General features: G+C 41.8%; 1 protein-coding gene across 1 annotated transcript in view; it reads left to right on the forward strand.

The window, feature by feature from the left end:
• Nucleotides 1-13,654, forward strand: part of GNL3L (G protein nucleolar 3 like) — a 16,595-nt gene continuing 2,941 nt past the window's right edge. The window contains exons 1-14 of the mRNA XM_063294162.1: nucleotides 1-127; nucleotides 1,263-1,363; nucleotides 1,460-1,497; nucleotides 2,273-2,374; nucleotides 2,983-3,099; nucleotides 5,110-5,193; nucleotides 5,332-5,467; nucleotides 6,228-6,331; nucleotides 7,024-7,168; nucleotides 8,032-8,119; nucleotides 9,217-9,394; nucleotides 11,039-11,181; nucleotides 11,715-11,851; nucleotides 12,786-12,925. Of these exons, the coding sequence (XP_063150232.1) occupies nucleotides 1,351-1,363; nucleotides 1,460-1,497; nucleotides 2,273-2,374; nucleotides 2,983-3,099; nucleotides 5,110-5,193; nucleotides 5,332-5,467; nucleotides 6,228-6,331; nucleotides 7,024-7,168; nucleotides 8,032-8,119; nucleotides 9,217-9,394; nucleotides 11,039-11,181; nucleotides 11,715-11,851; nucleotides 12,786-12,925 (1,425 nt within the window). The 5' untranslated portion in view covers nucleotides 1-127; nucleotides 1,263-1,350. The remainder of the gene's footprint in view (nucleotides 128-1,262; nucleotides 1,364-1,459; nucleotides 1,498-2,272; nucleotides 2,375-2,982; nucleotides 3,100-5,109; nucleotides 5,194-5,331; nucleotides 5,468-6,227; nucleotides 6,332-7,023; nucleotides 7,169-8,031; nucleotides 8,120-9,216; nucleotides 9,395-11,038; nucleotides 11,182-11,714; nucleotides 11,852-12,785; nucleotides 12,926-13,654) is intronic.

Genomic DNA, 13,654 nt, shown 5'->3' on the forward strand with positions numbered 1-13,654 from the left:
TAGCTCCAGCTCCTTTGGGCACGCGCAGGAGGCCATGTGTCACGTTTGCGAAGCTTCACGACTGTGCGGAAGTCTTTTTGGTAAAAGCTGTTGCCGTTGATTTTTCAGAGGTGGAAACTTTGAACAGGTAAGAGGCTCTGGGGGTGGAGAAGAGGGAAGGGGGACCGTCGTGAAGGTGGCTCAGAATTGTGTCGAAGGAATGATAATTGTAAGTGGGGTGGCATGTCAAGGCAAGTTTAGTATGAAAAATTCAGCCCTGAAGCTCTACCTAGAGGAGGGGAACGCGTGAGAGAAAAAAAGTGCAAGGGAGAAAAATAAACGGGATCCTCGTAGACATTAGTTGCTGGGACTAATATTCCAACACGTTAATATTAGCAGGTTAAGGTGGAACAGTCTCAGGAAGAATTATCATTTGATTCTCCTGCTTTTATAAGTTGGGTATAAGATGCCAGGGGGAGGAGGAAGGGATTTACCATCTTTGCCTGATCATTGTGGCTCTTTGAAAATAACATTTATTTTTGTACTCTTCATTCTTGTATTCATATCTCGCTTTTTCTCTGAGACCTCAAGGCAGCATGTAATGGTTGGTTTCCTTTCACTTTACTGCAACAAACATTCTGTAAGGTAAATTGGGCAGAGGGAGTGTGACTAACCCTTATTAACTAGTGAACTTAGTGGCCAAGTGGGAAGCTGAATTTGGAAATTTGAATCCTCCATCCAAACTTAACCCTTCAGCCAAGCTGCCACTAGACTCTTTCCAGTTTCTACCAACCTCCCTCAAAGATTATAGAATGCCTATGTTTTTTTTCTGGGGATTATATATGCCAGTATGTTCCACCCAATTTCCTTCTGGATGTATTTATTTATTTATTTTATTTTTATCCTGCCTTTATTAATCAATAGCTCCCATTATCTCACATGGCACAGACAGTACTGAAGGATTATGGCAGCTGAAGTTCAGTACCTCTGGAAAACCTAGGGTATGGAAGGCTAGTTTAAGTTTGCTGCCTTGCACCATTGCTTGTGTTTGCACATCACCCCAAACCATGGTTTATATAGCACAGTGGCTGGATTCATGTAATGCATTATGCCAAAATTAAATAGTAATAATGATAATTTATTAAATTATATGCTGCCCAACTGCCAGCAACTCTGGGCAGCTTACAATTGTTGTTATAAATTAGGATATTGTTAGGAGCAAGCTACTTACTCTACTCCTCTGATGAGAAAACAATATAGACTAGTTTTTCTTTCTTTTCCAGGTCTTGTAAATCAGGAGAAAAAAGGTGATTCAGAAACTAATTTTGGGCAGAAAAACAGGTCCCTGACCCTCTACCTACTTTTAGCATCATGACCCGGCACAGTAAATATCTGTTTGAGTTATTCCCATCTAATTGGAATTCTAAACGAAAATCATGTTTGCTGCATCTCTGATTCCCCCTTTATTTCTCTTTTGCAGAGCAGAAAAAATCTAGTAAGAAATCCAAACATAGCAAGGTAAGGCAGGACTTTGAAAAAGTGAGTTTTTGTGATAGAGATGACAGAGGAGTCAATAGAAGGACAGAGGAAGCCTTTGAATTTGATAGTGGAATGATCGTTGGTTATATCAGTGAGGCAGAATTGTTTTAAAAGTAAGGCAGAGGGTTTGGGTGGTGAATCAAAAGGTGGCCGATCCATCTTAGGATGCTTCCAGATGAAACTTTTATCATGCAAGTTGCCAGTGAAATGGTTATGCTGTTAACTTCCACCTGTAACTGTGTTTTTCCCATTAATGTATCAATTCTGCTGCAAGTACAGCTTGCAGATACGGAGGCATAAGGCATTCTTTATTTTATTTTATTTATTTAATTTATTTTCCATCCCGCCTTTATTATTTTTCTAAATAACTCAAGGCGGGGAACATACCTAATACTCCTTCCTCCTCCTATTTTCCCCACAACAACCACCCTGTGAGGTGAGTTGGGCTGAGAGAGAGGGACTGGCCCAAGGTCACCCAGCCACTTTCATGCCTAAGGCAGGACTAGAACTCACAGTCTCCTGGTTTCTAGCCCGTTGCCTTAACCACTAGACCAAACTGTCTCCTGGTTTCTAGCCCGTTGCCTTAACCACTAGACCAAACTGGCTCCTTAGCAAAGGGGAAAGGCGCAAAGTAGTGTCAGCTGGAAAAGCAAGGATCTGTTGTTGTTCTCAGATGAGATGAATATATGCAGTTTTATGTCTGCAATCAGATCCAGTGCAGGACCTTTTTTGAAGCCTGTCCTTCCTTTCATAGAAAAAGGATGCAAAGCCATGTGGGAAAAAGGATTCAGGAGTACCTCAGCTGTCACACTTCAAAGAGCATGTCAAAAAGGAACTGGCCCTAAGGCAGAAAAGGGTAAGGCTAAAAGTACAGGTAGTCCTCACTTAACAACCATTTGTTTAGTGACAGTTTGGACTTATGGTGCTGAGAAAGCTACCTTACAACTGGTCCTCACACTTAAGACCATTGCAGCATCCCTGCAGTTACATGATCACAATTTGAGCGCTTGGTAACCGGTTCGCATTTATGACTGTTGTAGAGTCCCATGGTCACGTGATCACCATTTTCAATCTTCCTGGCCAGCTTCTGGCAAGCAAAATCAATGGGGAACCATGTGATTTGCTTAATGACCCCATGGTTTGCTTCATGCCCAGGGCAATTCACTTAATGACCACCACAAAAGGTCATAAAATTGGGTTGGTTTCGCTTAATGACCATTTTGCTTAGCAACCAAAATTCCAGTCCCAATCGTGGTTGTTAAGCGAAAACTACCTGTAGAACACCACATGGGAGAACAGAGCCAAAGGTGGGTGGGCTTTTTAGATTCCTGAATTAATTTCCCTGCTCAGGGCCTTGGAATTTGGGATGGCATAGTATTGGTACTCAATAATGCTGTGTCTGTGAGACCTGTGCAGCAGGGTTGCTAGCGCCCTTAGAGGTTAAGGCCGTATCCATCTAACCAGGTTACGGAACTGCAGGAACGGCAACAAATGGCGCGACAGAAGGAAATCAGCCGGTTCCGAAGTCTGGAAGGGTTGCAGAAGGACGCTTTGCACAGACAGCAACGCTTCGAGCAGAAGGTAATGAATCTGGGCTGGTGATCTTCCCCATGGCACATGTAGCCAATCTGGTTGCAGGAAGTCTGGTTTGTCTGTGCAGCTTTTGTAGAAGTTTTGATTGTCCCCTTCTTCTGGAGATTCTTTTAAGCAGCACAAATATATTAGTGGAAATACACATTTCCATAGTAGGTTAGACGAACGCTTGTTTGAGTAGGAAAGAAGTACGTGAAAATAATTGTGAGAATCCTAGTTTCAGTTCTAGGTTCATTTTTGGTAATGATTGCTAAATGGGGGCATCCATGATTTCAAATGGGCCTCAGACAGATGGGCACCATCACTGCCTGCTCTTAAATAGGCAGCAAAGAGTATTTTATTTATGCTTTCTCAGAATGTAGGCTTTACCCTGATGCTTCAGTCTTGCTGGTGCTATGTTAAAACTGCTGTTTGTAAGTGATGGGTGTGAGTGGTTTATATAACCTTATACCCCTAACTTCTCTTATTTATTTTAATGAATGGGATGGATGGAAATTGAATATGTTGACCTGAATTCACCACAGAGTTAGGCAAACTTAAAATAATTTGCTTTTGTGAACTCAGATTAAGATACATCTTAGTCATTATGACATATATAGTATCATGGAGTTAGGCCCATAATTTTATATGGGATTTCTTGCAAAGCAGTCTTCTGCTGGTCTACTTGGAAACACATCCAAATGAGCTCAGTGGGATTCAGTTCTTGGCACAGATCTATGGAATTATAACCTTAGTAAATGAACTGTGTTGCAAATCTCCTATTCATTTTTACAAATAGCACGATACCAGTTATTTCTGGTATCATTTTACAGAAAGGCAGAACACAAATCAGTCACTGAATTGAGGACTGTGTGAGAATCTGAATGCAAAACCTCCCACTCTACCTGGCTGTTCCCCCCCCACCCCCAAAGAAAGTCACTCAAGGTACCTGAGGGCTGTGGACTTGCTGTTGCTAAGTTAGAGTGGGCACTATAGGAGGAGAGCCGTGTTGGTCTACGGTGGCAAAAAATTAAGAGGAGTCTGGTAGCATCTTTTCCGACTAACAAATTTGATTAAAAGGCACAAGCTTTTGTGAGCTGCAGCTCACTTCATCAAATGCATAGAGTGGCTAGACATAAAAGCTTGTGCCTTTTAATCAGATTGGTTAGCTGGAAAAGGCGCTACCAGACTTCCAATTTTTAATTAGAGTGAGTAGGTCTTAACTGCACTTGGAGCCACAGGTGGAATTGGTTTAAAAATGGCAATGAGTTAGCTTCAGTAATGATTCTTAATCCCTCAGTGACATACAATGTATATAATATACTTAACTATTCATAACTAATGGTATTTTAGAAAGCTATAGCCCCCATGACATTTTTAAATCCCTGGTTGATCTATTTTTTCATGTTTTCTTTTGTACTTGTTCATCTACTTTCTTCAAAGTGTTAAATAAAAAAGACATTGAAAGAGGGGGAAAATGATAAATGGTTTGCTTATCTGTAAACTTTGAGAGAACACCCGGTAGCTCCAGATCAATAAAACTTCTTTTTGTTAAAGGAGAAAAAAAAAGTATCAAGGAAACAGTAGAAGGGAAAACAAATTTCAAGGAGAGATTCCAAAATTCAAAGTGTGCAAAATGCACTTCTTTGCTCGGGGTCCATTAAACACAGTTCTGTGCTCTCTAAATCACTTTAGAAGGCATTCTTGGAGAACAGAATGCTGCATTTTAAAGGGCTCTCATGGAAGATTTTATTCAGCCTATATACACCTTGAGTAGAGATGCCTCCCTTAGTGGGAAATGAATGTCTCGTACAGCAGCAATCGAATAATAGTTATTTTGTGGGGATTAATATAACTGTAGAAATGCAACTAGGATTATGTTGTTGTATTATCTTACCCTATGAAATTAGGGGTACTGTACCTATTTTCTGACTATGAGAACCTAGTCTGCGCCATCTGTCTTAGTGGAACTTTAATTCCATCCCCTTGGGCACGTGCATAAACTTGTTCTTCCCACAGGAAATGGATCTGAAGCAATTGGCCAAACATGCCCTGCTGGAAAAAGACAGCTCTTGCAAGGCATATTACAAGGAGTTCAGGAAGGTCAGTGAAGATGGATGTGACTTGACACTTAGCACCAATAAAAGTGGGACTATAGATGGTGATGCTTCAGTCTGGTTGGGCTGGATCAGAGCGTTGGACACCATGGCCTCCAGCTCTTTCCAACTTGGCGCTCTCTAGGTAATTGAAGCAGCTGATGTGATCTTGGAAGTCCTTGATGCTCGGGATCCCCAGGGTTGCCGCTGCCCCCAGGTTGAACAGGCAGTGGTGCAGGCTGGAACCAACAAGAGACTGGTTCTGGTGCTAAGCAAAATAGGTAAGTGTAACACCAACAAGACTAGGTTCTTTGTGGAAAGGAAGTGAAGCCATGTATGATTCAAGAATATAAGATTAGACTTTTTCTTACTCAGAGCTGCTTTCTACAGATTCAAACTCTGCACTGAGGGAATCCAGAAAATGTACTAGGAATAAACTGTTGAATTAACATTGGCTTATTTTATAAGCCTGACTTTATTTTATTATATTAACACTGGCTTATTGCTTTGTTTTGATTCAGAATCATTGCATTCACATGACTTAATTCAGGATTTGGGGTGGTAGAGGGTACAGTTAGGGAAAAGAGTCAAGACTCAAAGTTTGCTAGATTGTGCATTTGGGCTCAACCAACTATAGAGGATTTTTTACCGCTTGTTTTGCTTTTTGTTCGTGGTTTGTTCATTCACAATGACAGTTAAGGTAGATAAGTGGATGAGGTAGCACTTTTCTTTCTCTCTCTGTTGGATAAGTGACTTGGATATTCTAGTCCATATTAGCAGTATTGACTCTTTAGGTGGAAGGTGGTCATGATTCTTTTGACATCAGTGTTGTGTCTGGGGAATTAGGGATGGTGTTGCTTGGTCTTCTGCGTGATCTATCTGCAGAGCATAAAATGGATTACAATTTTGAAACAAGATTTTAAAAGGTAACTTATCTTGTGAGCCTTTGGTGTGGGAGCAGGTATAGCCCCAGTGAACGGGCAGCAGATTGAATTTTGTCAGGAATCCTTCACTGTCTCTTCCAATCTATTCCTGATCCAGATCTGGTATCTAAAGAGGTTGTTGCAAAGTGGCTGAAGTACCTGAGGAATGAATTTCCTACAGTGGCCTTTAAATCCTCCACTCAGCAACAGAGCAAAAACCTGGTAGGTGATGGATGGCTGCAGTGGGTTAATTATGTTATGCCTCCAAAAGATTATTTTTCATTGGAGATCACTTTGAGAATAGGATGGGGATGGACAACATGCTGCTTACAGCACCCCTTGACAGTGTCTATGCCTCCCCAAAATTAAATAAATAAAAACTCCTGAAGTATCGCAAGACCTCATGCAAAAATGTAGAACTCACGCGAGACTGCCAAAACCTTGCAAGATTTCTGCATTTGTGAGATAGTCCAGATCTTTCAGGGTTTGGAAGTCTTGTGGGAGTCTGGTCATTAAGAAGTGTTTGCTTATGACACTTATTTATACTAAACAAATTCTAATTTAATTTTATACTTCATTTTCCTGTTGTATAAGGAGTATTGGTTCAGCCTTTCCTCTGAAAGTGATCTGTCATGCAGTATGTGGCCACCTCAGAGTTGGCTATTGTAGGAGAGCGTACAGGGCCAGCGTATTATTCAGGAGACTGGATTTGGCTGGGGTGGCAGTAAGGATTCCAATGCCTGGTCTTTATACAATGAGATCCAGGTGGCAGAAAGGAATGGTGGGTTCTGGGAGATGGAGAACACAGATGGAAGTGTCTGAAAAAGACTTCGTATATTTGGAAACATTTTAAGATTGGGGCATCTGAGGTGAGACACAGGGGCATTAAGCAATGATTCCTTTCTCCCCTTTAGCAACAGAGCCATGTCCCAGTAACACGAGCATCGAGTGACTTGCTAGGCAGTGGAGCCTGCGTTGGGGCAGACTGCCTCATGAAGGTACTAGCGAACTATTGCCGGAATCAGGATGTCAGGACAACCGTCACCGTTGGAGTTGTGGGTATGCAGCATGCCTCTGTCTGAGGGGTGGGCAAAGTGAAAGGGGTTTCCTGGAGCTGCTCTGATTCCCAGAACAGCTTTCCTCAATGTGACATCCTCCAAACATGTGGAAGCTGCAGCTCCCAGAATTCCTGTGTAAGCTGGGACTTCTGGGAATTGGAGTCACAGGACACCTGAAGTGTGCCTGATGAGGGTAAGTCTATCAAGAATATGGGTCTGTGAGAAAGAATGCACATATTTTACTGTCTTCCTTGCCTTCATTGTTGGCCTCCAGCTGACCTGATATGGCAGATTAAAAAATGTTCCCCTTTTTTGGTTTGTGGTGGCTAGATAGAATCATAGCAGCCATCTTGCTAATGCAAGAAGGTCTTTTGGCCTTGGAGGAAATCCAGTGGCTCTTCTATTATTTCTGGGAGTTGGAGCCAGGAGAGAGCTGAGGCTGTAATTCAGACCGGGAAGAATCCTAGCTGGGGAGGTGGTGTTGCCCACAAATGGGAAAGAAAGGGGCAAGTGAGAGAACACTTAGGCCACATGGACCTCAGCTTCCTCGGAACCTTTTCACCAGACTTCCCCAACTACAGAGACTGACATTTTGAAGTTCACCGACTTGGAGGTGCCCATTTTGGGGAAGATTGTTTTAGGTAGTTGGTGGTGGTGGACATGAACCCTAGAATCTTCTGCCTTTTACTCCAAAGGAAATGGATGGTGGGAGTTAGGGTAGCGGTATCTTTTCTTGTGTGTTATTTATCATGTAGATTGCAAAGGAAAGAGTTTAGTGGGAGGTGGGAGTGATCTTGGGTGGGAGCAATCACCAGGCTGGAAGTGTGCTTGCTGATGGTTGCCTGTCTCTGTCCCTGACTGTAGGCTTCCCAAATGTTGGCAAAAGCAGCTTGATCAACAGCTTGAAGAGGAGCCGGGCTTGCAGTACTGGTTCCACTCCTGGCATCACCAAGTAGGTGCCCAGTGTGAGGTGCTAATTAGAAGTGAGGAATCAAATCCAAAGGTCAATTGAGTAGTTTCACTTTTTTCACTTTAAATCAGGGAGTGCTGCAGGAGGTCTGTGGTCCTGCTTCGGGGATATAAATATTCAGGGATTCCCTTATATGGCTTTACCCCCAGTAGTAGGAAAGGTGTTTTTTTTCCTTTGACAACATTGTGCAGAATTGGATGTACTTGGCACGAGTGACACTGCCTAGAACTTGGGCTCAGATGAAGGCCTGGGTGGCATACATTTTTGAGCTTAGTAGGCCAGAGGGGGTTTGGGGTTGTAAAATGAGAGCACCATCTTCTGTACAAGACACAGTAATTTATTCACCAGTTTACATATTGTTCTAATCCATAAGGTGACTTAATTGGTGTTTGTTCAGCATTTTGGGTGCTGAAACTCAAATTAGCCCTTACCAATTGTAAACTGTACTTTGTGACTTAGGATGTGTGAATTGAACCAGTTGTGTAGTTGAATAAATAGCTCATGATTAAACAATGGCTAAATGTGAACTGTGAACTTAGCCACTTTCTGCCCACTGATTTTTTTATCTTCTTTCCCTCTGGTTTTGAGGTGGATCACATTAACTTTACATTTACATTCCCCCAAAAAGAAAATCTCTAAACACATGTGCATTTAAAATGATGATTCCTTGAAAAGACAGAGCTACTGGCCAGAGATTCCTAAAAATCTCTGTTGACTAAATAGGTTTCACACTCTACTCTTCCCCTCCTCCCACCCCCTTTCCTCCTGAAGGCCAGAAGAGATGCAGATTGATACGCTATTCCTGTGAAGTTGTTCTTACAGATCAGGGTATAGGATGGTTTGAGAATGGATTCAACATTCCAGGAGGGGAGGGGGATTATATAAGTCTGTTGTGAGAAAGAAATCATCTGCCATCCTAGAAGAAGTCTAAAATTCTAGTTCTTGGTCCAGTTGTTTTAGCTTTGGGACAACAAAGAAATATAGCATGAGGCTTTAGCAAATTAACATTATAGGTGGAAAGGCTGGCATTTGAAATGATTGCATTTATTATCTATCGCCCCTCCCCACCATATCTTTAGATGCCTACAAGAGGTGCAGCTGGACAAGCACATAAAACTCCTCGACTGTCCAGGGATTGTCATGGCTTCTCCCACCTCGGATGCTGCCATGATTCTGCGAAACTGCATCAGAATAGAACAGCTGGCTGACCCCGTGAGTCCAGTGGAGGCCATCTTGAAACGATGCAACAAGCAGCAGGTATGGGTGGTCCTGAGATAATGGATGGGGCATGTGGTTGTGAGAATGATCTGGACAATTATGAAGGTGGGGCTTGAGAATCCCAAGCTTCTTTCAGGGACTACAAATAGGTTGTAGCAAAAATGATGGTTCTGAGGTAGAGAAGTATAAATCTAAAGAATTTTAAAGTGATGCTAATTTAGACAGAGCTATTTTTCCCCTTGAAACCACATTTAAAAAGGATGAATCTGCTTGCTAAATGACATGCCTTCACACATAACTTTGGCCAAGAATCTTAATTTGGGGTGTTTATTTAATTTAAATTGTTGTCCTTTGACTAGATTCACACAAGATGCTAGATTTACATGGTTGTTTGGTTTGTGGTTCAGTGTATTGGGCAATCTCAGGCAGTTGGGCTATTTGCTAAACCATGGTTCAGTTAGACCTGAATCAACATGTGGAGGAACACAGCCTTTAAATTGCCATTGGTGTTGCTTTTGCTGCAAAATATGATTTGTCTATTCTCTAGGAGTTTTAAAAAACATCAGTAGGCATTAAGTGGATCATTCAACAATTGTTCCTGCTTAATTGGGCAACACTTTTAGAGAATGTGCATGTGATTGGCATTTTAATACAAGTGCCTACAAAAAATACGTGGCAGTATCAATTTAGCAGAGGCATTCACCTTTACACATAGCAGGACATGTTGCTCTTGTGGCACATACATTTCTAAAAACAAGGTAAGTTTTCCTTAAAAACATGGTTTCTTTCATATGTATGTAGCTTTATACATATTTTGTTTTTTTTTGAAATGTTATCAATCAGGGAGGCTTTTGCCCCCTTGAAACTTGTGCTTGAAATGGGTATTATTCAGTCCTGCATGTGTACTCAGAAGTCAGCTTCACTGCACTTGTGGTACTTCTTCCAAGGTAAACAGGTATAGAACTGCAGCCTCAATTGAGTAGTTAGATCAGCCTTTCTCAACTTTTTGGCCCTGGAGGAACCCTTGAAATATTTTTCAGGCCTTGGGGAACCCCCTGCACATTCAGGCTCAAATATAGGCCAGAAATTACCAAATTATTATATTTGTTTCATGTGGAGGCCTGTATATATGCATTAACAGTGTTCTTAAACTGAAAATAAAGAATGAAACTTACCTCTTTAATGCCCGAAATTGAAATAATTTTTTAAATAAATCTTGATCTCCCAGGGAACCCTTAGTGACCTCTTGCAGAACCCCAGTGTGCCACAGAACCCTGGTTGAGAAACCCTGAGTTAGACTGATTAAATCAACTATTAATTACAGTTGTAGCAAAATGGTAACAACCGTGCTTTAAAAAGTGAGCAGAAAATAATTAAACTCCAATTCGGTTTGGTTTGGTTTGGTTTTGGCAGCTTTCAGAAATCACCCACTGAAATTTGGCAGCATCTCAGAAATGCACTTTCTTTCTGGTTTTCAGGGGCAAGGGGAAGAGGGTATCATCACATCATGGCCCTGCCCAGGGCAGTCTTTGCCTGAAAAATAAGTAAATAATAGTTCCAATTGCTACAAACCTGCCCTACCCCTGAGATGTAGGTGAACAGAACTGGCAGGTTGGGAAAGAAAACTTTAATTGGCTTCTAACTCTCACCTCTTCCTTCTCCCTGAATTGCCTCCACCTAAAGATTATGCAGCACTTCAGTGTGCCAGATTTTCAGAACACCATGGAGTTCCTGGCGTATTTGGCCAAGCGACAGGGCAAGCTGAAAAAAGGGGGGATACCAGACCACGAGAAGGCCGCCAAAGCAGTGCTAAATGACTGGACGAGGTGAGTGAAAGACAGGATTTAAAAAAAAAAAAAGAACAAAGAACTAGAGCTTTCATCTCTTTCAGAACTGTCTTTGATGTATGCTTCTTCCTTCCTTTCTCTTTGTTTTGGTCACCTGGCAGCTCTAATTCAAGTGGGAACTGAAATCAGGAAAAGAAAAAATAATGGGGTCTGTTGCAAAAGTGGTTTTGGGGAGTGGGGGGTAGGAAGCTGTTCCTATAAAGCTGGGGTCAACAAAATGGCATACAGCTGTCTTTTGCCCATGATGCCCCAACATTATTTTATGAAGTAGTCAGAACCTTGCACAAGATTTTGTAATTTGTGGCTCTATCTCTGTCTAGGGCAGTGTTTCTCAAGCTTGCCAAGTTTAAGATGGGTATAGGATGGGTGGGGCTGGGGAATTCTGGGAGTTGAAGTCCACCCATTTTAAACTTGACAAGCTTGAGAAACACCGATTTAGGGTTTGGGGCCTGAAAAGTTACTGATCCTTGCTCTAAAGGCTGCAATCTGTTTTTGTACTTCGTTTCTTCTAGTGGGAAAATCAGCTATTTCACACATCCACCTGAGACACACACACTTCCTACTCACATCAGTGCTGAGATTGTGGCGGAAATGGGCAAAGCCTTTGATTTTGAGGCATTGGAGCAAGAGAATGAGAAGGCTTTGGCTAGTAAGTGGTTGGGAAAATGGGACTGCTTTCCACAAGATCTTGCTGCCATACGATTCTTTTTTGCCTGTCTTTCCTTTAACCTACAGGAGTCTGATATCCAGCCCAACAGCTCTGTTTCTGTACCACATGTCCCTTCTGCAAGAGGCTGACAAAAATGGAGCACATTCCGTAGCCTCCACTGGTCCCAGATACTGCTCTTCTGCAATTCAACATAATTCTCCACATTCATTCTAGAGCGGAGTATCTGTCCAGTTATTGTAGTAATGCTGTAGCAATGTAATTATAAAAAGCTGCAGTGTATGAGGTATTCTCACATACAGGTTACCAGTATCATCTTCAAACAGCTATTTCCTTCTACCATTTCTCCTTCCCTTTTGTAACAGCTGTTGTGCCTTTCTTAATTCTCTCCATACTGGAGCTGGCACACTTCCTGATTTGTAGACCACTACAGTAGGATCTCTTTGATCCTTGAACTCAGAACCTGTATCTGAGCCAAACATTTCATTAACTCTCCTGCTGGTGCTGATGATTACTACTACTTCTCCTCTCCTTCCTCCCCCCGCCCCCGGCTTTTTCTTTGATCTGTTAGAAGCAGATTGTTCAATCATAGGTATAACTGAACATAGAGCCCCCCACCAATGCTAATAGGATATAGTTTTCATTTCTCTTTTCCCCTTTCTACTATAGCTGTTGTCCCATGATATGCTAAGCCATGTTTACGTGACCAGAGTTTGTGAATAAATTACAATTGGCTGGAATTATCAGTTGAACCATAAACTATGATTTACAAAGCACACAGGGTGGGTTTGTTCATTCAGCTGGCCTAGCATGTAGCGTGAAGCAACAAATTGAACTCTGTTCCTTGCTTTAAGCCTCTCGCCACCCAAGACTGACTGTAGTTCAAGAACTCTGAATGATGTATTTCTTTTTGTAGACTTAATCTCTGGTCCTGTGGGTATCACCTTAGAGGGTTCTGGCCTAACTAGTGGGGCAGAAATTGAGATGGCTGAGGAAGAAGGGCTGCATATTACAGAAGAAGAGGAGACTAAGATGGAAGAAGATGAGGATCATGAGGTACATGCCCCAGCTTTGGTTGTTCATGGACTATCACTTTGGCAAGCATCCAGGCCCCTGCATTTCTAACTAACAGGCACTGAATGGAGAACAACCAAAGGGGAGAAGTTGTCTTAATGTATATTCGATGTATGATCCATTTATTTATAATTATTTTATCAATTTTGAAGGCTGCCTGACTCCTTGACGACTCTGGCAGCATACAGATAAAAGAGAAACCATACATATAAAAAGAGATCATGGCTGACCAGAACACCAAACCTAAACAAAGCAAAACTAAAGGGGTCTCCACAACCATCCTTTCCCAAAACCGAGAACCAGATTTCAGAGAGAAAAACCCTTCCATAGATGCTGTTTGAATCATCATAACAAACAGCTTGTAAAAACATACTGAAGGATGATTTTCCACTAGAGTTCCAATTATCTTTTAGAATGATTTTATAATTCATGCTAAATGGGGATTAGGAGTCTAGAGATAGCACTTTCCTGAGGAATTCAGAATGATGCATTTGGTATTTGTACTGGTGGGAAGAGTGCAAAAAAGGAGTTGAGGAAGATTTATAAAATGGAGCTGAGAGACTGTCATTATTTGGAACAGGAGAGAAGGGACTGGATGTTCTGCCACCATAAAAATATTTCTCAGGATATTCTCTTCCCCTTTTCTCCTCAGGTTTTGCAAGTTGATCTTAAAATCGTAAAATCTTGTAGTCAAACCAACAGGCCTTGGGT

Source organism: Candoia aspera, chromosome 2, assembly GCF_035149785.1.
Source record: "Candoia aspera isolate rCanAsp1 chromosome 2, rCanAsp1.hap2, whole genome shotgun sequence".
Taxonomy (NCBI): Eukaryota; Metazoa; Chordata; class Lepidosauria; order Squamata; family Boidae; genus Candoia; species Candoia aspera.